Raw genomic sequence first — 23,838 nt, 5'->3', positions numbered from 1 at the left:
TTTTTCAGGTTTCTCTGCAATGAGAGACCGGGAACATGTTCCCGGAACTCTTGGTGATCCACCAAATCGTGTGGATGGTGATCCAAGCGATGATGACCTGACTGATGATGAGTTTGAAGAACCGATCTATGATGACAATTAGCTGATCGGATCGGTCAAACACAAAGATGATGATGAACTGATTGGAAGTTTCGATTCACTCGAAAGTTCATGGGAGATCGAAGAGCTATTCAACCAGCCTTACCTGAGGATGGCAAAATCGAAATTAAGGTACCCCATATCCATTTAGTTCAACAAAATCAATTCTCTGGTTATTCATTCGAAAACCCGATAGACCATATCGAGATGTTCGAAGAATTATGTGCAACCAGTACAGCAAATGGGGATTACCACAAGTGTAGTCTTTTCCCATTCTCTCTTAGAGATAAGGCCAGCAAAAGGCTAAAATCTTTGCCACCTGCTTCACTAAAAACGTGGGCAGCGTGTAGAACTGCTTTCCTAAATCGTTTTTACACTAGAAATCGTTCAAATCTCTTAAGAAAGAAGATAAGAACTTTTAAACAAAAAGAAGATGAAGATCTTTTAGATACTTGGGAAAGATTTAGGGAATACCAAAGAGATTGTCTACACCATGGATATGCCGAGGAATACCTGCTAGGTATCTTCTATCGCGGTATAACTCCTGAGTTGCGACACTCTTTTGATATAGAAAGTAATGGAGATTTCACAACTAGATCTGTAGAAGATGCTCACGTTTTCATTAAAAATTTAGGAAACAGCATCCGAAATCAAGTAACCTTTGGTAATTCTGCACTTCCTGAGAAGAAAGAAGAAATTTCGGAAGTTATAAAGTGTCTCCATCACATAATGAGTCATCTTGGATTGCAACAACCAAATAGGGTACACAATACATGTAACTTTGATGGCTGGGACAACCCAATGGATTCTTATGGTCAAGGGATGGTGAACACTGCAGAAGTCTATCAAATTCAAGATTTTCCATTCGTTTCTGATCACCGCGGGTCCATTCAATCGGACCGTGGCCAAGCAAGCTTTCACCGCGGTCGTGCTGGTTCTGACCGCGGCCAAGACATGATTCACCGCGGTCGTGAGCCACCTGACCGCGGGAAAACGTCTTCCGAGCCTGGTTGGACACCACCTTCCGAACCAATCTCGGCTATTCAATCTAATCTTGTTTCCTATCCAAGTTTTCTCTCTTCTGAAGCTGAAAACCTAAACAAAAAGAATTTAGAGCTTGAAAAATCTATGTCTCAAGAGATTAGTGATCTTAGATCTGAACTAAAAGAGATGCAGAAGGATTTCGATACCCTCCTTAGCCTGATGGTCATAACTAATTCTAAAAACTTAGAAAATTCTGAAGAGGAGCTAAGTGAAAATTCTTTCGAAAGCTCAAGTGAAGCAGATCCCTCCGATCATGTAAAAGCTATCACACTTAGGAGTGGATTAGCTTACAAAGAGCCTGAATTTCTTAAAGATCCCAAAGATGAGGAAAAGGGTAAGGAAAAGGAGAAAGAATGTAGGTATCTTAGTAGATGTTCCCGTCGAAATCGAAAAATGTTCCATACCAACCGATTTCGTAGTTCTAGAACTAGAAAAAGAACCTAAGGATCCACTTATTCTTGGAAGACCATTCTTATCTACAGCCGGAGCCATAATCAATGTTCCTGAAGGAAAAATCGACCTTCATCTAGCCGGCCTAGTTATGCAGTTTGACATGAACAAAAGTTTCGATAAACCAACTTTGGATGGCAAAATTTGTTGGGTTGATGAGTTAGACGGAATTATTGAGGAAGTCTATGACGATCTGCTTCTAGACGACCCTTTAAATGTCACGCTTTCACCCCCAAAAGATGAACGCAATTTTCTTGAAGAAATTTCGAGTGAGTGCGCACGTATGCTTGATAAATCCGAAACTTATAGGAAACCTCTACACTATCTAGATCTTAAGGACCAAACAAACATTCCTACACCTCCTAAAGACACTGCTGCAGCAATTAACGATCCTTGGAGTGAGCTTAAAGCCCTTAAAGTCGAGCTTAAACCTCTTCCCGTCGGACTAAAGTACGCCTTCCTTGGACCAAATTCTACTTATCCTGTCAAAATAAACTCTGGTTTGACGGAAGAAGAAACCAAAATGCTGTTGACTGAGCTGAGAAAGCATAGAAAAGCCTTAGGATATTCACTTGATGACATACCTGGAATCTCTCCAGATCTTTGTATGCACTAGATAAATCTAGAGGATAATGCTAAAAACTCAATCGAAAGTCAAAGGAGACTGAACCCTAATCTCATGGATGTTGTCAAGAAGGAGATTATGAAGCTTTTAGAAGCTGGAATAATCTTTCCTATCTCAGACAGTACTTGGGTTAGCCCAGTTCATGTTGTTCCAAAGAAAGGAGGAGTCACTGTCATTAAAAATGATAAAGATGAAATGATTGCTACAAGAACAGTAACTGGACATCATATGTGTATCGATTACCGGAAACTGAATGCAGCAACTAGGAAAGATCATTTTCCACCTCCCTTCATAGATCAAATGCTAGAAAGATGAGCTAATCATCCCTACTATTTCTTCCTTGATGGATACTCCGGATTTTTCCAAATTCCTATTCGCCTGGAGGATCAAGAAAAAAACGACATTCACTTGTCCATATGGCACGTTTGCTTACAGACGTATGCCTTTTGGATTGTGTAATGCACCTGCTACCTTCCAGCGGTTCATGATGTCAATCTTCACAGACTTTATTGAGGATTTCATGGAAGTATTCATGGTAGATTTCTCCGTCTATGGATCTTCTTTTGAAAAATGCTTAGGCAACCTTGGTAAAGTTCTGCAAAGATGTGAAGATAAGCACTTAGTATTAAATTGGGAAAAATGTCACTTCATGGTACGAGACGGAATCGTGCTTGGGCACAGAATTTCCGGAAAAAGGTATTGAAGTTGGCAAAGCGAAAATCGAGGTCATGACCAGCCTACAACCACCCACAAACGTAAAAGGAGTTCGTAGTTTCTTAGGACACGCAGGATTCTATAGGCGATTCATAAAAGATTTTTCTCAAATAGCTAGACCTCTTACGCGTTTGCTTTGCAAGGAAACGAACTTCGAGTTCGATGATGAGTGCTTAGCCGCGTTTCATAAGATCAAACAAGCCCTTGTTTCCGCTCCAGTCGTGCAAGCACCTGATTGGGAACTCCCATTCGAAATCATGTGCGCTGCAAGTGACTATGCAGTCGGAGCAGTGCTTGGCCAACGAAAAGATAAGAAACTGCACGTAATCTACTACGCAAGCAGAACTCTAACCGAAGCTCAATGCAATTATGCTACAACAGAGAAAGAACTTCTAGCTGTCGTATTTGCATTTGAGAAATTTCGTTCTTATCTCGTAGGATCTAAGGTTATAGTTCATACTGATCATGCTGCAATCAAGTATTTAATGTCTAAGAAAGACGCTAAACCTCGGTTGATAAGATGGATCCTCCTACTGCAAGAATTCGATATCGAAATTCAAGATCAGAAAGGAGCAGATAATGGAGTTGCAGATCATCTTTCACGAATTCGAGTTGAAGAAAGATTGCTTTTAAATGACAGTTTGCCTGAAGAAAACATCTATGCTATAGATACAAGCCCCCAATGCTAATACCGCACCACCACGTCTTCTAATGCGATGAGCAGATGCTTTCAACACCCCATGGTTTAGGCATATAGCAAATTACTTAGCAGCTGATGTAGAGCCCCCGCAATTTTTTGGGTATAGGAAGAAAAAGTTCCTGAAAGACATAAGACATTATTTTTGGGATGAACCCTATCTCTGTAAGAGATGTGCTGATGGGTTATTTCGAAGATGCGTGGCTGAAGAAGAGATGGAAGGAATTATATTGGGATGCCATAGCTCGTCTTACGCAGGACATTTCACAACTTTCAAAACCGCTTCAAAGATCTTACAAGCTGGTTTTCGGTGGCCTACTTTGTTCAAAGATGCTCAAGTTTATATATCGCGATGCGATAAATGCCAAAGGATGGGCAACATAAGCAAAAGGAATGAGATGCCTCAAAATTTTATTCTCGAAGTCGAAATTTTCGATGTCTGGGGAATAGATTTTATGGGACCCTTTCCTACTTCTTTTGGAAACCAATACATCTTAGTAGCAGTAGACTACGTCTCTAAGTGGGTTGAAGCAGTCACTAGTCCCACCAACGATGCGAAAGTTGTCATGAAGCTGTTTAAATCTGTAATATTCCCTCGTTTTGGAGTTCCTAGAATTGTGATAAGCGACGGAGGATCGCACTTCATCAACAGAGTTTTCGAGAATCTTCTTAGAAAGAATGGAGTTACACATAAAGTTGCTTCGCCATACCATCCCCAAACCAGCGGTCAAGTAGAGATCTCAAACAGAGAAATCAAGTCGATTTTGCAGAAAACAACTGCAGTTCATCGCAAAGATTGGTCTACCAAGCTTGACGATGCATTATGGGCATATCGAACAGCATACAAGACACCATTAGGAACAACACCATTCAACCTAGTTTACGGAAAGGCATGCCACCTTCCAGTAGAACTCGAGTAGAAGGCGCAATGGGCTATCAAGGAGATGAACATGAACCTGAAAACAGCTGGAGAAAGAAGACTACTTCAACTTCACGAGTTAGAAGAAATCCGACACAATGCTTACGAAAACTCGAAGATCTACAAGGAGAAGACTAAAGCATATCATGATAAGAAGATTTTTCATAGAACTTTTGCTCCTAACGATAAGGTACTTCTTTTCAATTCTCGTCTTAAGCTTTTTCCAGGAAAATTACGTTCAAGATGGTCAGGACCCTTCACGATAAAGGAAGTCAAACCATATGGAGCCATTGTCCTGTGGGACAGAACCGGAAACTCATTTACAGTGAATGGACAGCGTGTAAAGCCATATCTGGCTGAAGAAACCGAAGACGAAAGAGAAGTGATGTTTTTGATTGATCCATCATCGGCCAATGATGAGACCAAGGAGTGTCACGACCCCGGTTAAGTCTAATCGAGCAACAATGTCAAGCTAATGACTTGAAACAAGCGCTTAGTGGGAGGCAACCCACTTGGTATTTAATCTATTTCCCTTTGACCTTTATTTTCTATTTCCATTGCTTTGTTTCTGTTTCATTTAATTTCATATTTTCAATAAGGAAGAACAAATACAAAAGACGAGCAGCACTCTCTAGCACGATAAGTTCACTTAAACATTTCAACTTTTCTATTTTCTTTACCATTATTGCCAAGATTTATCACACTGCGACAATGTGAAATAAGTCTGGGGGAGGATGCTCATTCGTTACTAAAATTTGATTTGTTTTGAGTTTGTTTTGGACACATAAAATTTTTCAAAAAGTTTTTTTCAAAATGTTTTTCAAAAATTGTTTTCAAAATGTTTTTCAAAAAGTTTTCAAACCAGGAACACAATAAACATTACTATGATGAATTTAGACCAGTGTGCTTCTACGCTATTTCCTCGTTTTTTGCTCTTTTTGTGATTTAGGCCTAGACTAGGCGGTAGTTAGAATACTTGCATTACGAAATCCCACCAGAGGACTTCTATTCATAGAGATTCTTTCTGACAGGATATACTAGCTCATTTTATCTGGACTTAATTTTGACTAGCTCATTAAAGCGTTAAATCAAGGAAACGAATCATACATTCAGGACTCCTTTATCCTTTTATCACTCTTTGTTGATCCTGAATGGCTAGTTTATCTTTAGCTAGTTCCCCACCGAACCTAACCTCTTTCAAACCACATGCATTCTTGTTTTTCATTGTTCTATATGCAGATATGTGCAAAAACGTCGGAGAGAAAGAGGATCAACGCGGTTTTCAGTCACTGAAGACAGAGACCTGCGATTTCATTGGAATTATTCAACAAAAGGAGATAATTCAGTTTGCCTTGGAAAAACTTCAAAATCTTGGTACAATTTCGTTCCTTACACTCTCTCTTTATAAAAGGTTATTTCCTCTCTAAAAAAAAAAAAAAAAAATCCGAAAAAGAAAAGAAAAAATATGAAGGGAGAGGAAATTAAAACCTTAGAGAGTCTAGGAGGATCGAATTTTATACTTGAGACAAGCTTGATCTGATTATATGGAGTTTTGGAGATTATCTTTATGATTCCCGGAAAATATCTGTCTGGGGGAACAACTGTTTACAACAAATGAGGAAGATTATGCAGCAACATTTGGCAAAGGAGAAGTGACTGAAAATCTGCGGTCATCAACAGGTCCTTCTCTCTCCTGTGGTTTTGCATAATATCTTGCATCCTCCATATTCTTCAAGTAACCCTAAACACCTAAGCTCCACCACTTAAATAACCTTAATGCCAAACGCCGTCTACCCTGAATAATGTCTTTGATGAGAATTCACTACTATACTTAATGAATGTAGAGAGCTAGTTGACTGGATGTTAGATCTAAGTGTATAGATTTTCGCATGACGGATTAACGGACTAGTTTGCTTGTATTTTGGTGAGAATTTTCTAGACTAGATCCAAATAGATGTTTCACGATACGTTATGGTTTAGAAGGACGGTCACTGAGATATTGTTTAGTTCCTGCGATTTTTCAAAAATTTCTTTCCTGACTTAAGTTTGTTTGAAGACAAACAAAAAGGTAAGTCTGGGGGAGTTGATAACACCGTATTTTGACCATTTTTATGGATCATAATTGTATCTTATGCAGGTGTTTTAACTCTGTTTTCAAAGGTTTTTAAAGTGTTTTCAATGTTTTAGAGTTTCAAAAGACTTTACAGGAAACTTGGGCAAAAGATATGCAATTTGGAACAAATGAGCAATTTTGGATAAATGCAGACCGTCAGAAGTATGACAAGCGATGAAGACCTTCTCACCGTCTGATCACCCCCAGAATTTGAGAAAACATAGAGGATCCAACCCGCTTTCTAATGCACTTGGTTTGGAGACAATCCAACGGTTAGATCTTCAAATACTCCCGATGCAAGAATGACAGAAAATGCAGTTCCGGAAGAGAGCATGTGCCGGGACCGCGGCCAACACCCATTTTCCCGCGGGTAGAGCCACCGCGACCGCGGACTTTGGTCGTTCACTTTCCCGACGACTTAATTAAAGCCCAGATCAATTCCTTTCGTTATTTTTGAAGCCCTAAGTGTCCAGAACCACCCCAGAAGCAATAAATACCCCCTTGAGGTCATTCTAAAGAGGGGAATCGAAGGAGACGACATAAGACAGAAAGAGAGAGAGATTTTGTGGAACCCTAGAGAGGAGGCCGCCGTCGTCGATCCCGAAGAAGGAGCCGCCGCTGGAGAGCATCATCGCGCCTCCACCTGCAACTCTGTTCTTCGTTTTTCTTCCTTCTTTTCTTTAGTTTCCTGCACTTTCAATTTCGTTTATGATGCTTTGTTACAATATGTTTGAGTAGTTACCCAGTTGGATTTAAAGGGATTTTTCAAAGGGAATTTCATGTGTCTTTGCTTATGAATCGATAGATTTAGGATTTATAATCTTCTAGATGTTCTTCGTTTGCCTTTAATCTTACTGCGTGATTCTTTGCTGGCCACTTAGAAGCCGATCTGATACGATATGTTGCGAAAGCTTTCATTGATTGTCTGAACTAGGGTGAAACGAGCAATTCTTCTATAGGAGTGGAAACCTACCTGTAGTTGAGTTGTGAATGTTGATGAGTCTTGTTCTGCTATTGCATCTTCTCCCTTCGTGGAAACCTACTGATTAGGGTTGCGAGAGATAGTTGTTTTGTGCTGCGAAAGTAGACTATTCATACTTCCGTGCCTCGAGTTCTAGAACTTACGTAGTTGATTACCTTTATCACTTGTTTAAAATCGACCTAGCATAGACCATGAACCCCTGCGAAACCCCTTGAGCCCCAACGTTTGTCTTTCATTGCTTACAACCTTCAATTCTATTTGCTTTTAAATCGCTATTTACTTGCCTTCATTCGCTTTTGTTTAATCGATTTTACTTACTTTTATTTGCTTTCGTTTTCAATTGCTCTTTATTTTTTACTTTCTTTCTAGTTTAGATTTAGTGACAACCAAAAACCAAAACCAAAACCTGTTTAGTTCTAATCTGATTTAAGCGTTGCAGTGAATTCGTACTGAAACAACTAAGTCTCTGTGGATCGATACCCTAAGTACTACAGCACACATTTGTGCACTTGCAGACATTTAGGGGTTATAAATTTAAAACCTGAAGCTTAGTAAAACGAAAAACAACAACCCCGCTTTTGCTCGCATCGCCGATCAATTTGTAGTATAGTTCGGATCCGGTCGGCGTGGCTGGCGAGCAGTTTGATAGGCGAGGCCGACCTTACCGAGACTCGGCCGGTCCAAGGCTGACCCATGATCCGTATCAGAAAAATATATTATCGTGGGTTAGTAAAAAGGGTCGGGAATCATGAGCATAAAACGCATACATGTGCATGAATAATACTTAGCCAAAATAGCGTGTACTTATGATGTTGGTTTACAGGAAGCGATGAACGCGGAGAGGAAAAAGGATAGGCGCGCAGGCCGTTTAGCCAAGGATGATGGGTGGTGTGATAGAAAAGATAGTAGGATCATGCGAACTTATAATAGCTTATATGCAAACTCTTAAGTTATATTGAATCCTTTATTATATCAATAAAATATATGTTCTCTTACTTGTTTATTACATATCGACTCTAAGTTAGTGAATCTTAGAATACATACATCGAACATAGATTAAATAAAGGACTAGACCTTAAAATGGACTGATGGGGTCGGAGCCGTATAGCGGTCCGATCGGAAACAACCTCCACGGGCTTAGAGTCTGGGATGGGGTGTTTCAAGTTGGTATCAGAGCATGCTTGCTCCTAGGACGGTTTTGTTGGATTTTGGGTACACCACTCATTGGCTAAAAGGGTCTCGCGCTAGGTTGTTGCTTAGGCTTGTCTAAGAATCTTGGTAATAGTTAGGATGCACTAACTAAATGATTTCTGCAGATGGGTAAAAGCAACAAGATGGGAAAAAGTAAAAAGAATAAGGAGACGGCCGAAACAAGTCAGGTCAATGTGGCGGATCCGTCTGCTCACAACACCACCGGACCTGAGGCTGGGGAAAGAGAGAAGGGCAACGGGAATTTGGTCGTTCATGGACAGACCAAGGTCGTGGATAACGGGAAAAGGCTGATGGGTGACCAGGATGGTCGTGAGGCGGTGAAAATAAGGAAGGTGCGGCGGCTGGAACGGAAAACCAGACTGCAGTACATACTCCTGTGGAGATGTGGCAAACACTCCAAGCCATTATGACACAATTGACGGTCCTGAGTCAAACTGCGGCACCAGTGGGAAACATGTCCGATGGGCAATCCACAAGGATTCGTACGGCCATTCCGATTGTAGAAGAGAAGGAAAACATGGCTGCGGAGGTGGTGGAACTCGATTCATCACCGGCTAAGCCAGCAAGGAAAGTGGACTATTTGGTCGTGTTGGATCACGTGGCTAGGCTTGGAACTAGGCAATTCCGAGGTAGTTCTGACCCGATAGAGGCGGACGAATGGAGGAACCGCCTGGTCAGAAACTTTCGATCCACAAGGTGCCGGAGGATTACAAGAAGGACATCGCGGTCGATTTCCTTGAAGGGGATGCACATAACTGGTGGGTCTCAGTGGAAAAGCGCTCGGGAGGTATAGACACTTTTGCCGAGTTTGAGGAGGAGTTCAACCAGAAGTACTTTCCCTCAGAAGCTTGGGATAGACTTGAACAGCAATTCTTGGATTTAACACAAGGAAACCGGACTGTCCGAGAGTACAAGGTGGAATTCACCCGTCTTCGATGGTGTGTTGGAGGGGAATTGATGAAGGAGGATACACAGATCCGGTGATTGGCTTAAGGGGAGATCTCCGAACCCATTCAGATCGGTTGCGGAATTAGTGGAACGGGGTGCGGCTGTTGAGTCCAGTATTGAGGAAGAAAATAAGGAAAGAGCCCCAACACGTCCCAACCTGGTGAGTAAGATCGTGGATAACAGGAAACGGAAATGGGATCAGGTCAGTGAAGGCGGTCAAGCCTCGGCTAAACAAGGGGAATGTGCGACTTGCGGAAAGAAGCACGGGGGTACATGCTGGAAAATGGATGGAGCATGTGCCAAGTGCGGAAGCAAGAACCACACGGTTCAAAGCTGTCCACGGATTGAGCAAGGGCAGCTCAGGGTTAAAAATGAGGAAAGATCCTGTTTCTATTGCGGGAAGGCCGGACATTTCAAGAAAGAATGTCCTAAGCTGCAAGCTGAAATACGGATGGAACAAAGGGGAAACCGTAGCGGGGACACACAGCAAGTTAAGAGACAGGCTGTGGCACCCCGGGTTTAGGAAATTGAAGAGGCTGGAAGTTACAGTGAGATCACTGGTAAGTTTCCTAGCCTATTCAATAATTTAAATTTCGAGCATGGCATTGCATCGGGGTAAAAAGGATAAGGAACTTAGCATTTAGGATAAATGTGTAGGGACCCTAGAAATAGGCGGCGTGTCAACACACGTCTTATTTGATACAGGGGCTACACATAGTTTTCTGAGCCCGAAAATGATAGGAAAAGGCAGGTTCCATAGAGAACCTGAGAAAGACTATGGAATAGTCATTGCCGCAGGTGGTCAGGTCATGTTCTCGCAAGAAACAGTCCATGACATCTCGGTGATGGTCGGTGGGGTAAACCTACTGGCGGACCTAGTCATAGTCCGACTCAAGCATCATGAAGTGATATTGGGTATGGACTGGCTAGGGAAATATAAAACAACGCTAGACTGTTACCGGGGGCGGGTGCGGTTTGAGCGGGATGCGGAAAGGTTGGAGTTCCAGGGAATTCGATCAACTTCAGGAAGTTTGATAGTCTCGGCAATCCAAGCAGAAAGGATGCTGGAGAATGTGAGGCTTACTTGGCCATGATCACCACAGCTGATTTGGGTAAAGGTGCCGAGATCAAGGAAATTCCGGTAGTCAATGAATTCGCAGATGTGTTCCAGGCCTTAACAGGTTTACCACCTGACCGGTCGGATCCATTTACGATAGAACTTGAACTGGGACCGACCCCACTCTCGAAGGCGCCTTACCGGATGGCTCCGGCAGAAATGGCCGAGCTTAAGAAACAGTTGGAAGAGCTATTGGAAAAGGGATATATCAGGCCAAGTAGTTCACCATGGGTAGCGCCGGTTCTATTTGTTAAGAAGAAAGACGGAAGCTTTAGGCTGTGCATCGACTACCGAGGGCTTAACCGAGTAACTGTTAAGAACAAGTACCCGTTGCCTCGAATACACGAGTTGCTGGATCAGTTGAAAGGGGCGACCGTGTTCTCAAAGGTGGATTTGGCTTCGGGATATCATCAGATTCCCATAGTGCCTTCGGATGTGCGCAAGACGGCTTTCCGGACTAGGTATGGCCACTTTGAATTTGTGGTTATGCCATTCGGATTGACCAACGCGCCAGCAGTCTTCATGAAGATGATGAACGGGATTTTCCATGATTTTCTGGACGAGTTTGTTATCATTTTCATCGATGACATTCTCGTTTATTCAAAAGACCGGGAAACGCATCAAGGTCATTTGAGGGCAGTGTTGCAGCGACTAAGGGACCAAAAGCTATATGCGAAATTGAGAAAGTGTAGCTTTTGGCAAAGGAGTATTGGGTTCCTAGGACATATTGTCTCGGACCAAGGTGTATCGGTGGATCCGGAGAAGATCAAAGCCATTGAAGAATGGCCAAGACCCAAAAACGCCTCGGAAATAAGGAGTTTTCTCGGCTTGGCGGGATATTATAGGAAGTTTGGGAATGGATTCTCGAGTTTAGCCAAGTCATTGATGTGGCTGACCGGGAAGGATATGAAATTCACGTGGACGGAGGAATGTGAAAAGAGTTTCGCCGGGCTGAAGGAAAAATTAACAAGCGCACCGGTTCTAGCTTTATCGGAAACAGACGAGCCGTATGTGGTGTACACGGATGCATCTATAAACGGGCTGGGATGTGTCTTTATGCAAAAAGGCAAGGTGATCGCCTATGCATCAAGGCAGTTACGGGAACACGAAAGAAATTATCCAACCCATGACTTGGAAATGGCGGCAGTTGTCTTTGCACTTAAGATATGGCGATCTTAACTCTATGGAGCTAAAGTGCAAATCTACACCAACCATAAGAGTCTGAAGTACATCTTCACGCAGCCTGAATTAAACCTAAGGCAAAGGCGGTGGATGGAACTTGTGGCAGATTACAACTTGGATATAGCTTACCATCCTGGCAAAGCTAACTTAGTCGCGGATGCTCTGAGCAGAATACAGTCCAAAGTGGCTGCGGGAAAAGAAGCGGAGATGCTAGTAAACATGATTGGGACATTGCACCTTAATGCCTTGTCCACCAAACCGGAACCGTTTGACTTAGGGGCGGCAGATCAAGCTGGCCTGCTTACCCGGATTCGGATTGCACAAGGAAAAGATGAGGTCTTGTGCAAGGCTGTGCAGAATGGAAAGATGGAGTACCAAACCTCAAACAATGGCACGATTGTGATTAACGGCCGGGTATGTGTTCCAGAGGTGAAAGAGTTAAAGGAAGAAATCCTTAGAGAAGTGCATCAGTCTAAGTTTTTGATTTATCCCGGACTTAACAAGATGTACCAGGATCTGAAATGGTATTATCATTGGGTCGGGATGAAAAGGGACGTGGCTGAGTGGGTGGCAAGATGTCCTACATGTCAACTGGTAAAGGCGGAACATCAAGTCCCGAGTGGGTTGCTACAGAGTTTACCCATTTCGGAGTGGAAATGGGACAATGTAACGATGGATTTCGTGACTGGTTTTCCCCGAACAAGGACCGGACGTGATGTGGTCTGGGTTGTGGTGGATCGATTAACTAAGTCTGCTCACTTCATCGCAATTAAGAAGAGGGATGGTGTTGAACACATTGTGGGCAGGTATCTGGATGAAATAGTCTGTTTTCGTGGTGTTCCGGCAAGCATAGTTTCAGACCGGGATTCTTGGTTCACATCTTTCTTCTGGAGGGTTTTTCAAAATGCCTTAGGAACAAGAGTGAACATGAGCACGGCTTACTATCCGCAGACAGACTGTCAGTCAGAACGGACCATACAAATCCTGGAAAACATGCTACGGGCTTGCGTTCTAGATTAGGGCGGTTCATGGGAAAAATATTTACCCTTAGCCGAATTCGCTTACAACAACAGTTTCCAAGCCAGCATTGGGATGTCGCCGTATGAAGCCTTATATGGGCGGCCGTGCCGAACACCGCTTTGTTGGACTGAAGTGGGGGAGCGGAGTGCAATTAGACCGGCTATTGTGTAGGAAACCACGGAAAGGATCAAGTTCCTAAAGATAAAAATGAAGGAAGCCCAAGACAGACAGAAAAGCTATGCGGACAAGCGTCGAAAGGACCTTGAGTTCGCGGTGGGCGATCTGGTATATCTTAAGATGATCACGTTCAAAGGAAGGGCTCGAACTTCCAAGAGGGGGAAGCGTGATCCAAGGTACATAGGACCACTCCGGATTGTGGAAAAGTTGGGGTAGTCGCATACAAGTTAGACTTACCACCGGAGATGGAGGCATTCCACAACGTTTTCCATGTATCTCAACTACGGAAGTGCTTAACGGATCAAGATAAAGTCCTAGCCGAGATTCTTTCAGACCTTAAAGGGAATCTGACTGTGGAAACAAGACCATCCGGATCACTGACAAAATGGAAAAAGCAACAAGGAAAAAGATGATACCGATGGTTAAAGTCGTTTGGGAAAGTAACGGTGTGGAAGAAGAAACTTGGGAAACAGAGTATCGGATGAAGGCTGATTATCCCGAGTGGTTCGAGGAATGGAACAAGGTTCTACCCCTTAGCCCGGATTCGAGGAAGAATCCCTTTCAAGAGGGGGAGACTTGTAACGTCCCCGATTCGCAATAGAGTCGCCGGGACGGACTATGGCCGTGAAACAGGAAACAATGGCCGAGAGTTTAAGGAAGAACATGAGCCATGGTCCAGAAGGATGGGTTAAGTTTGTTAGCGTGGGACTTAGCCAAGAAAAAGAAAGAAAGATAGCTCAACGAGTTGAATTGAGCTAAGACGAGCTGGAAGGGGTAAGCTAAGCTAGCTGGATCAGCTGCCGGGAAGCTCAGCTCAGCTGGGAAGAGTATAATACAGTTCGAGCTAAGTGGTAAGTGAGCTGGCTGGACTTGGGCGGTTATGGCCGAAGGGTTGAAAAGCCTATGCACCCAATCAACACACCCGTTCGGCCAACAACATGCACCAGTTCGCCCAAGGCGGTTACAACAAGGAGAAATCTATAGATAGACCCCCTTGTCCCCATTTTTAGACACGCACAAACAGGGAGAAAAACTCTGCCCAAATTTCTACCAAACTGTGAGACTAAGGCAAACCGGGGGAGAGAAGTAACCTGTCTGGCGGTAAGAGAAACCGACCGGAGCGGCTGGTGCGGGTCGCGGAGAAAGAAGGGAAGTGATAAGTGCGGTGAAGGTAATCCGACCGCAAGTGACTAAAGGTACGTGTTATAGTTGTAAGCGTGCGCGGTTAAATTGTCGGTCCGCCGGGCGAATCTGATGATCGGCCAAAGTATGGGCTAGGCCGATCAGATGGTAAGTCTCGGCCGAACCGATAAGTGTTTCACCGGGCGCATTAAACGATCGGCCCAAGTATGGGCTAGGCCGATCCGTTTGTGTGACCCGGCTGAAATCCCAACAAGTCGCCGGCCATGGAATTGAGATTTGGGCCGGCGATAGAGCGCGCTCGGTTGTGTAGTATTGTTCGGATCCGGTCGGCGTGGCTGGCGAGCAGTTTGATAGGCGGGGCCGATCTTACCGAGACTCGGCCGGTCCAAGGCTGACCCATGATCCGTATCGGAAAAATAGATTACTGTGGGTTAATAAAAAGGGTCGGGAATCATGAGCATAAAACGCATACATGTGCATGAATAATATTTAGCCAGAATAGCGTGTACTTATGATGTTGGTTTATAGGAAGCGATGAACACGGAAAGGAAAAAGGATAGGCGCGCAGGCCGTTTAGCCAAGGATGATGGGTGGTGTGATAGAACAGATAGTAGGATCATGCGAACTTATAATAGCTTATATGCAAACTCTTAAGTTGTATTGAATCCTTTATTATATCAATAAAATATCTGTTATCTTACTTATATATTACATATCGATTTGAAGTTAGTGAATCTAAGAATACATACATCGAACATAGATTAAATAAAGGACTAGACCCTAAAATGGACTGATGGGGTCGGAGCCGTATAGCGGTATGACCGGGAACAATCTCCACGGGCTTAGAGTCCGGGATGGGGTGTTTCAGACCTCATCCAGGGTTACCTTACCCGCACATCTCCACATGCAGCTAAATTCCCAGAAATTATCCTTTTAAGGGCTGCGAGTTATCCAAGTCGCAAAAGTATCTCGCAGACTTCAAATCTCCTCGGACCACTTCACATTCGGGGGAGCGTAACTTCCAGGATATAGATCCAAATGGCTTGATTCCAGCTGCAGTGGAGAGAGCACTCAAATATATTGAACTTTGGTGACGAAACCTTCAGTACTTGGGAATTGGAAGGTTTCCTGGACGGCTCATCTCTGTAGTGCATTGAAACGGTCAAAACGAAGCTCTTAGACTAGTGTTCACTCCGGAGATGATATCTTTCAGCACGTAGCACCAAACTGGATGAACTCAGATGTTCAGCACTCAAGGATATATAATCTTGATGAATACCCCGGCAACTTAATCAGAAAGGAAAGGCATCGTCCCACGAAATCTTTGTGACTCATTGGACCGGTCTTGAAGCTGTAGCGAGACAGGTGTACCTTCCGGTGAGCTTAACTCTATGCTCACGACTCCAAATCCAATAATTCTACCTGTTCGAGATTCATGACCTTATCATCTCCAACTTTGATGAAGACCCTGTAATCTGAATCGGACGTTAAGATTTCCCGGACAGGCGATCTTTCCAGACGTATGGGATTGCTCCGGAACGGATGCGAGAGAGGTCTGTCTTCCGGTGGCCGTATCTTTCAGCTCGGTGCTCCAAACTTATTGATTCCACCTGTTCTCAGATCTAGACTCCATTATCTTGATCGTTTCTGAAGACCTCGTAGGCTGAATCGCCCGGCAAGACTTTCCGGTAACGCAATTTCGGAGATATATGTGCACCCAGGAATTTTGGCCAAGAAACTTGAACAGCCGGTACGCGTTTTGGCCGAGAAATTCACCCGCGGTACATGAAAATAGCCGAGAAAAAGCTTCCCGCGGTACAGGCTAGCGCCGAGAATCTCCAAAAGGCTGGTTTCACCATTTAAACCCCCATTCACCATTTCTCCTCCTGGCTTCATCTTTTTAGGTCCAAACTGCTTCCAACCCACCTATAAACACTCCAAAACATGCAAAACTCACTTGGACCTAATGCAAACCCCTAAGTTCTAAAACAACACCTAAAGACCTAAAATGCATGAAATAAGATATGATTTGGAATGAAATATGCAACCTAAATGATGCAAATTATGAACATATCAACTCCCCCACACTTGTCCTTTGCTTGTCCTCAAGCAAAAAGAGCAAATGAGAGAAAGAGGTTGGATGCATTGGGAGTTCATATTCCTTAATGAGAGAGTGTATCACTAAAAGAATTTAAGGCTCATTGTCCTAGTTTCTAATTCTAAGATGCAGTGCAAACAAGATTACTCACAAAACTTTAGCCATACTCATCATAAAATGAATCAAGCTCAAGCTTAAGCTTTCACAAACAGCCATAGTTCCAACCTTTTGACATTCATTAAAGCTCATGTGAATCAAGCTTATGCAAATCATGTGAACTCACTTGTCTTGGGACAGGGTTATGAGACAAAGATGATCTCATTCAATGCTTATGGTTTCAATGCAGCTCAAGGGATCACTCAAGAAGGAATAAACTTTAACAGAAGGCTAAGGGTAAAAGGCAACTGGTGCATACAAGAGTAGAATCCCATCTACCCAATGCCCCATGAAGATCACATCCGAGCTACTCCTCTCTCAAGGCATTCATTGCCTCATCAACCCACTCCTCACTTCACTCTCACTCTTTTTCTCACCAGGGGATTCATCATTTCATCTTTAAACTCAGGCTTTGGGGTCTGAACCTTTCACTTAGCTCTTTCTCACATAGCACTGTCTAGCCTCTTTTCTTTTCTTTTCAAACACTTGAGCCTTTTGGCTTCTTTACTTTTCTCTTTACTTAGAGGCTAGACTTTTCTTTTCAAAACACAAGATCTTTTCTTTCTTTAAACAGCAGACCCCAAACCGCTTTCTTTTCCATCCCCTGGTTCTCATCTCAAACTCTCTCTTTTTCACTCAGTGTTTCCCAAGATCTCTTCCTAGCCTACTCTAGACTCATGATGCAGAGCTAGATCTACATGAGACTCTACTCTTGTCGCCCTAAACCAAATACTTTCTGTCAAGTTTATTCAGAAAAAGGCCTCACATCTCTCACTATAGTGTTTCAGGCTTCAAGGAAGGTTTGGCTCAAGGCAGGGAACTGTCTCAAGATGAGAGAACAGCTATTTGAGCTAGCAAAGAGTGGTAAAAAGGATAAGAGAGCTCAAATATTTTAAGGGTACCCATGAGTTCACAATGACATGCACAAACAATGATAATTAGATTGTCAAATTATGGTTCTCACTTAGATAATGCTGGAACTAATCAAAGCTTGATTCACTCAACAAGTTCAAAGCATGGATCAGTCTTGACTTCTTTCTTGTTTACATGCATCAAAGAACTAGAAATTAGGGCTATGAACCGAATTCTTAAAGTGATATTCTCTCAAGGAAAAACCTATCATCACTCCCTTGCATTGATGCAGCCTATATGAATATGCAACTAGACTCAATCCTAAAAATGAGAATGCAACTACATGAACATTTTTTTGTGAAATTTTTTTGATTTTTTGATTTTTTTGTTTTTTTTTATATGCACTTAGATGCAACTACATGAATGCATGCAAGAATGTGACTCAAGACTCAAAGTAGAAAATAAGAACAGAGAAAATATAATTAGTAAAAGATGAAACTCTTCCCCCACACTTAAATAACACAGTCCCCTGTGTTATAAAAACATGAGAAAGGAGTAAAAGCAAAACAAACAAGTAAAATGCAAAGAGAAAAAGAAAGACTACATGCATATGTACAAGGGTGGAGTGTTACCTAAGAGCTGTGGAAGTCTGACCCCAAGGAGTATGAGGGGTTTGATGTGTGACCGGATGGTGTCTCCTAAGAGTGATGGCTTGCCTCATCAGAACTGTCTTCAAGATCCACCCATGCTGTGCCATATGGGACCAGTGCTGTGCAATTGGTGGAGCTCTCTCCAACCTCTTCTCTGTGTCTTGGGGAAACCGGTGTTGGAGATCCATCTTTGCAAGGGTTCTCAAGCTTCTTGATCCTTTTCTTCATCTCCTTGATACACTTGGCCATCTTGTGTATCATTTTGTCCTGGTACTTGCACCATTGCTGAAGGACACCAATCTTTTGCTGAGCTCTGAACCCTGAGGTGCCTGGCTCCTCCCAGTTTTAATTATCAAAGTGGTATCTGTTCCCACCATAACTTTTTTGAGGTGGAGGCAGACCATCATCTCCAGCACCAGCAGCACTAGCAGCAGCAGCTTCAGCGGCTGCTTTCTTTTCCTTTGAAGCTTCTTCTCTGCAAGCTTTCTTGTACTTGAGAACTGGTGGATCAGTTTGGACATTGTAGAGCTCTTCCTTCAATAAGTAGAAGTGAATGTTGCGCTTTACTTGGACTGTGGTGATGGAGGGATTGGACAGGAGAACTTGGAGTGGCTCATCAATGAAGTACTTGAAGTTGTAAACCAGCTTGGCACCAATTCTCCCTTGAAAGAAACCGATCTTGTACAGATGAGCTTCATTAATCAGATCAAGTTTTGCCTTGCTTTCCTTAAACCTGTATCCTCTTGCCTTCAAAATCTTTGTTACAACCCAACCATGGGCCAGCTTTGCATCCTTCTTCTTTGAATCCCAAATGCACTCCTTGTAGAACATCAAAGACCTTGCTAGTTGAGAGGCAAGGCAAGGTGTGTGAGCATATCCTTCATATGGCTTCCCATTTTCATGAGTTGGCATCAACTGTTTCAGCCCCACACCAAGGAGGTTCAGATCGCCTTGATGAACCCTCCCAACATCAAGCTTGAAGCACAAGCTGTGAGAAAAGATCTTGTGGACATATTCTCAGCACCAGGTTTCTTATCCAAGAGGACTTAGCTGCTCCAGCTGTGTACTTCCCAAAAGCATTTGATCCCCATAAAGCTTGAACTTCTTCCTTTCTAAGACCGATCTTGTTGGAGAGAGGTATTTTTTAGGTGCAGAGAATCCAAATATCTCAGTCAGCTCCTTGAATGGCACCGTGTAGAGATGCCCCTTCACCTGAAACTGAATAGTTCCCAGACCTCTTCCTTGAATCACTTTTGGGTCCCTTGGCATGTACATATCAATTTCAAGAGAGGCCAAGAACTCTTGAGATTCCTCCTCATAAGCCACTTCTCTCAGTTCCAAGAGGGATTCAATGCCTATGTTCCCAAGTAAGTTTTGACATCCTCATAGAAGCCAATCTTCTTCAAAAATTCCACATCAGGGAACCTCCCTTGCTGAATCCCCATCTGCTGAAACTTGGCCAGATAATCAGGTGTTTCTGGTTTAGTTTTCTTGATCCTCTTTGGTGCCTCTTCAATGGCGCCTTGGGAACCTCCAGCTGAGCTGCTTGAACCACTCTCAGTTTGTTCATCATCAGAGACCACAGCCAGTTGTTTTCCCTTCTTCTTAGAACCAGAAACAACCACCAAAGCTTTCTCCTCAGCCCTTGTTCTTTTTGGCTCTTGCTCACTCCTTATTTACTTTGTGCTCTTCTTGGTGCCTTTGCCATTTCCTTTTGGCTTTGAAGATCCTGAGACCAAACTCTTGTCTTTGGATGCTAGACCTTTCTTCATGCGGGCTAGAGCATTCGTTCTCTCAGTCATCTGCCAAAAAAATTCTCAGAAACAAGTTAGCACGAGATCAAGTTCCACAAAGTTCTCAAAAATTTTGAAAAATTATTGCAAAAATCGATTTCTAAAGAACATGAACAAGTTTCTCAAGCCAAGCATCAGTCCAATGAATTCATAGCAATGCAAAACAAAAGTGCAAAGCAAAGACTCAGCAACAAACAAGTTCACCACTTTTTTGAGAAAAATCGATTTTTCCATGAATTGTTTTGCAACAATTTTCAAAATTCAAGAACAGTGAATCACCAAGAAAGAGCTCTGTTTTCCATGATAATCTAGCACCCTAGCATTTATAAAAATAATCCCAAGGTCTACAACAACCTATTAAAATCGATTCCACAAAATGAAGCTCAAAAATCACCATTCAAGAACATGGAAAAAGATGAGTTTTAACAGAGTGAATACCTTTGGATTATGATGCAAATGAGTTCGAAATGCTAACAGGATGAGATTACCAACTCAAGGGTAAGTACTTCTTTACAAGCAGATGCTTCATGATTTCTTCATGTATTACAGCTAATTTGGGCTAATGGCTGGAGACATGTTTGGTTTAAAGGAGATTGCGCCGTATTAACACAGGTCATCAACAATAAAGAAGACAACCTTGAAATAGGAAACATACTCTATGATATTAGGCATTGGATGATGAAGTTATCACTGTGTTCACTGGAGAATGTCAATACAGAAAGAAATCAAGCAGCAGATATCTTAGCCAAAAAAAAACTATGATTTTGATGATTTGTGCTCTGCATTTACTATTTAGTGATCCGCCAGAATGACTTGTGGATTATTTGTATTTTCCATTTACAGTTTAATTAATAAAGATGTTGACAAAAAAAAGACACGTACAGTATTGTGTTACTTTATATCTATAAATATATATCTATATTATATAAAAGCAGATGTTTAGAGCTTCTTAGCCTATCCACGTCAACTTTTTGAAAAATTATGGAGAGGCTGCCACATCAGCACTGCAATTCACGTTAAAAAACGCCTTACTAAAACTTCTACAGCCAACAAGAAGTATAGAAATAAATCCGTACAAAATAATTGGAAAATTTGTCCAGCCCAAATTTGTCCAGCCCAAATGATTGAGTTGGTTGAAGAAAACCACCAAATAAATCACCAGAAATTCCGACTCCGGACCTTCAAAGTTTCGCAGCAATCGTCGACACCGACACCGATATATTTGGTATATTCTATACTATCAAAACCTGTTCTCAGTCATATATTCTTTTTAATTTTAAGTCAACCTAAACGATTTGTTATTATTTTTACAAATACAATATTTTACTCCATACGTCAAAAGGAATATGACAGCCTGTTCTTAAATGAGCTCTCTTTCTTTTGCTAACGTTTATTCACTTCTTATGCCATGTTAACCATTGCTCACCACAAATCTGTATATTGTAGATGTCATTGGGCAGGTTCGCCTCATCAGTGGTGACAACCTACGATCTCCTACCACCATGGAAACAGCTCCCCAAGTGATAGGCACCAAAGCAAAAGACAGACTTTTCCTGCACTTGCTTATGAAAGAGTAATACATTCTCCCTTAAATCTTAATGTCAATTGTGCAATCCTAATTACATGTAGTTGACCATTGATCATTTCGGTTCTGACTCCTCACCACTGTCAACCCAAGAACAATTGGAGGTGCTATAACCCTGAGCTCCACAACCTCTACCCGCCTGTTCTTCGACACAGACCTTCATGTCATGGTACTTAATTATCATTACTTAACACGTTAATATTCATGATATATACCTAAATAAAGTACGTAATTCCCTAAAAACCATGACACAGGTTAGGTGAAGGCAGAGAAAACTTACCAACTGTCACCAGCTCCAGCTCTGCTATTACCAAATTGGAAACAGTTACTCTCAAAGAAATCAACACGTTCATCCAGAATGAAATCCCACAGGTAATATGGTCTGTTTTTTGTCTAATGTAACTCCAAACAATTGAAAAGCAAAAATTAACAAAGGCTCTGAATATAACTTTTCCACCAAACAGATCGCCAGTTTCTATTGCTTCGCAACAGCCACTGACGTACTTGAACAATATGGGTGGTACTACATTTCCTGTCGCTGCAAAACAAAACTAGGGAAGACTGAAACATCATTATACTGTCCAAAATTCAAAAAAAACCAACAACGTTGGTATAATCAGGTTTGCCACTAAAACTCATAAAATATGGAAACATTGATGTCACAACATCGACCACCTTTCTTATCAAATCTTGAACTCTTATCTATTAGTATGAATTATTGCTTATTTAAAAAATAATTTTCACGCTCAGGTACCGTTTTGAGATTTCAGTCAAAGATGAAAACAACGATGTTGTAACGTTCGTCATCTTTGACGATGATGCCAAAAAAGATTGCAGGAAGAAATGCTAAATATTTTCTGAATGATCCCAATGACGTATAGATTCTAAAATGTAACTTCCACTTTTTTACGTAATACACTGACAACATATTCAACATCCTACGAAAGAGAACACAAGAATGCATGACTGCCTTAAAAGTATCATTGGCCGCATTTACAAGTTTGAGATCAAGCTCACAACATTCAATTTCACTGCTACTCGCCAAACTTTCTTGGTGTCCCGTATGATTGAGGGAAATATCAACAGCCAGACCACAACAACTACTGAAGACACCAGTGTGGAAAATGCTGATGGGGATAGCAATGCTGATGAGGATAGCGACCCAGCAATCGGGATGCCAAGGTTAAACACACACACACACAGAAGCTACCGAGACAACAGAGGACAGTGGAAAAAAGAAAGAGAAGTGTCCCCGTCTGGAAAACTAATAGCACCACTCTAATCTCTCTTCCCATTTAAGTTTTATTTCGCCTGTAGTAACAATAACTCAGCTCTCTCTAATTTACTTTCTGTTTTCCATATCGTACGTGTTCGTCTTTTGTTTATTCTCTTATAAATTGTTTCCCCTAAATAACAATGTTTTTTACTTTTTTTATTTAGTTTATCTACCAGATATCTTTAATTACAGAAACGCAAAGAAATATTTCCCACATAAATTTAGGCTACACCAACCAAAAGCCACAGCAAATCTATTAAAGAAACACAATAATAGATAAAAAAAAAAACGTAATTAAAAAAAAAAAACGTTATGAAATGAATACTGTTATTATTAGAAAATCCGCCCAATATCATAGATAAATACTGTTATGAAATAAACCCTGTTTCAATTTGTTACAGAAATTAGAATAAAAAACATAGATAACAGAAATCAACAAAACCAAAAAAAAACAATTAAGACTTGATGGGCACTTATAAGGTTTACTGAGCTTAATAAGGTTTTGTATTCATTTTTCTGCAGAGCTTAAGACGAAAAGAATCTTCTACGATATATTCAAAGACAAGCAATAGAAAAACCAGGAAGTCTGCACCATCTCGAGCTTCTACTAGGTGGTATCTTACAAATATGACTGTCTTTTCAGTTACGGCTCTACTTGGTTATAATCTTGCATTGCCACACCGTCAAAGGAAAAAAAGATTTCAGGTTGTTTTTACACAATTGCAGGATATGACCGCTAACTCAGATTTAGAAAACACTTTTCAGAACAAATTATGTGATGATATGCAGCTTAGCGAGTCCAATGTGGTGAGAAATGACATTTTGACATTAGAAAGCAATGTCAAGGTAGTCTCTAAGTTAAATAGAGGCTCATGAAATCAACTCAAGGTAGTCCAAATATATTCGCCAACAATGCTCAGATTTGGATCACGAAAACCATGCTGACT

At 41.9% G+C, this 23,838-nt stretch overlaps 1 protein-coding gene and 1 non-coding gene across 2 annotated transcripts; one reads left to right on the top strand and one right to left on the bottom strand.

Annotated features, from left to right (window-relative positions):
• Window positions 1–530: 530 nt before the first annotated feature.
• On the bottom strand, window positions 531–638 carry LOC112083746. The gene has a single exon (XR_002897875.1). It is a non-coding gene; the product is annotated as a small nucleolar RNA R71 (small nucleolar RNA).
• An 8,913-nt stretch (window positions 639–9,551) lies between these two features.
• On the top strand, window positions 9,552–10,365 carry LOC112083437. The gene is made up of 2 exons (XM_024151464.1): window positions 9,552–9,874; window positions 9,957–10,365. The coding sequence occupies exons 1-2, from the start codon at window positions 9,552–9,554 to the stop codon at window positions 10,363–10,365; spliced, it is 732 nt and encodes a 243-aa protein (XP_024007232.1).
• Window positions 10,366–23,838: the final 13,473 nt, after the last annotated feature.

Source organism: Eutrema salsugineum, unplaced genomic scaffold, assembly GCF_000478725.1.
Source record: "Eutrema salsugineum unplaced genomic scaffold, Eutsalg1_0 scaffold_6, whole genome shotgun sequence".
In the NCBI taxonomy this organism is placed as follows: Eukaryota; Viridiplantae; Streptophyta; class Magnoliopsida; order Brassicales; family Brassicaceae; genus Eutrema; species Eutrema salsugineum.
The sequence above is the reverse complement of the archived record's forward strand: the minus strand, read 5'-3'. Positions and strand labels throughout refer to the sequence as shown.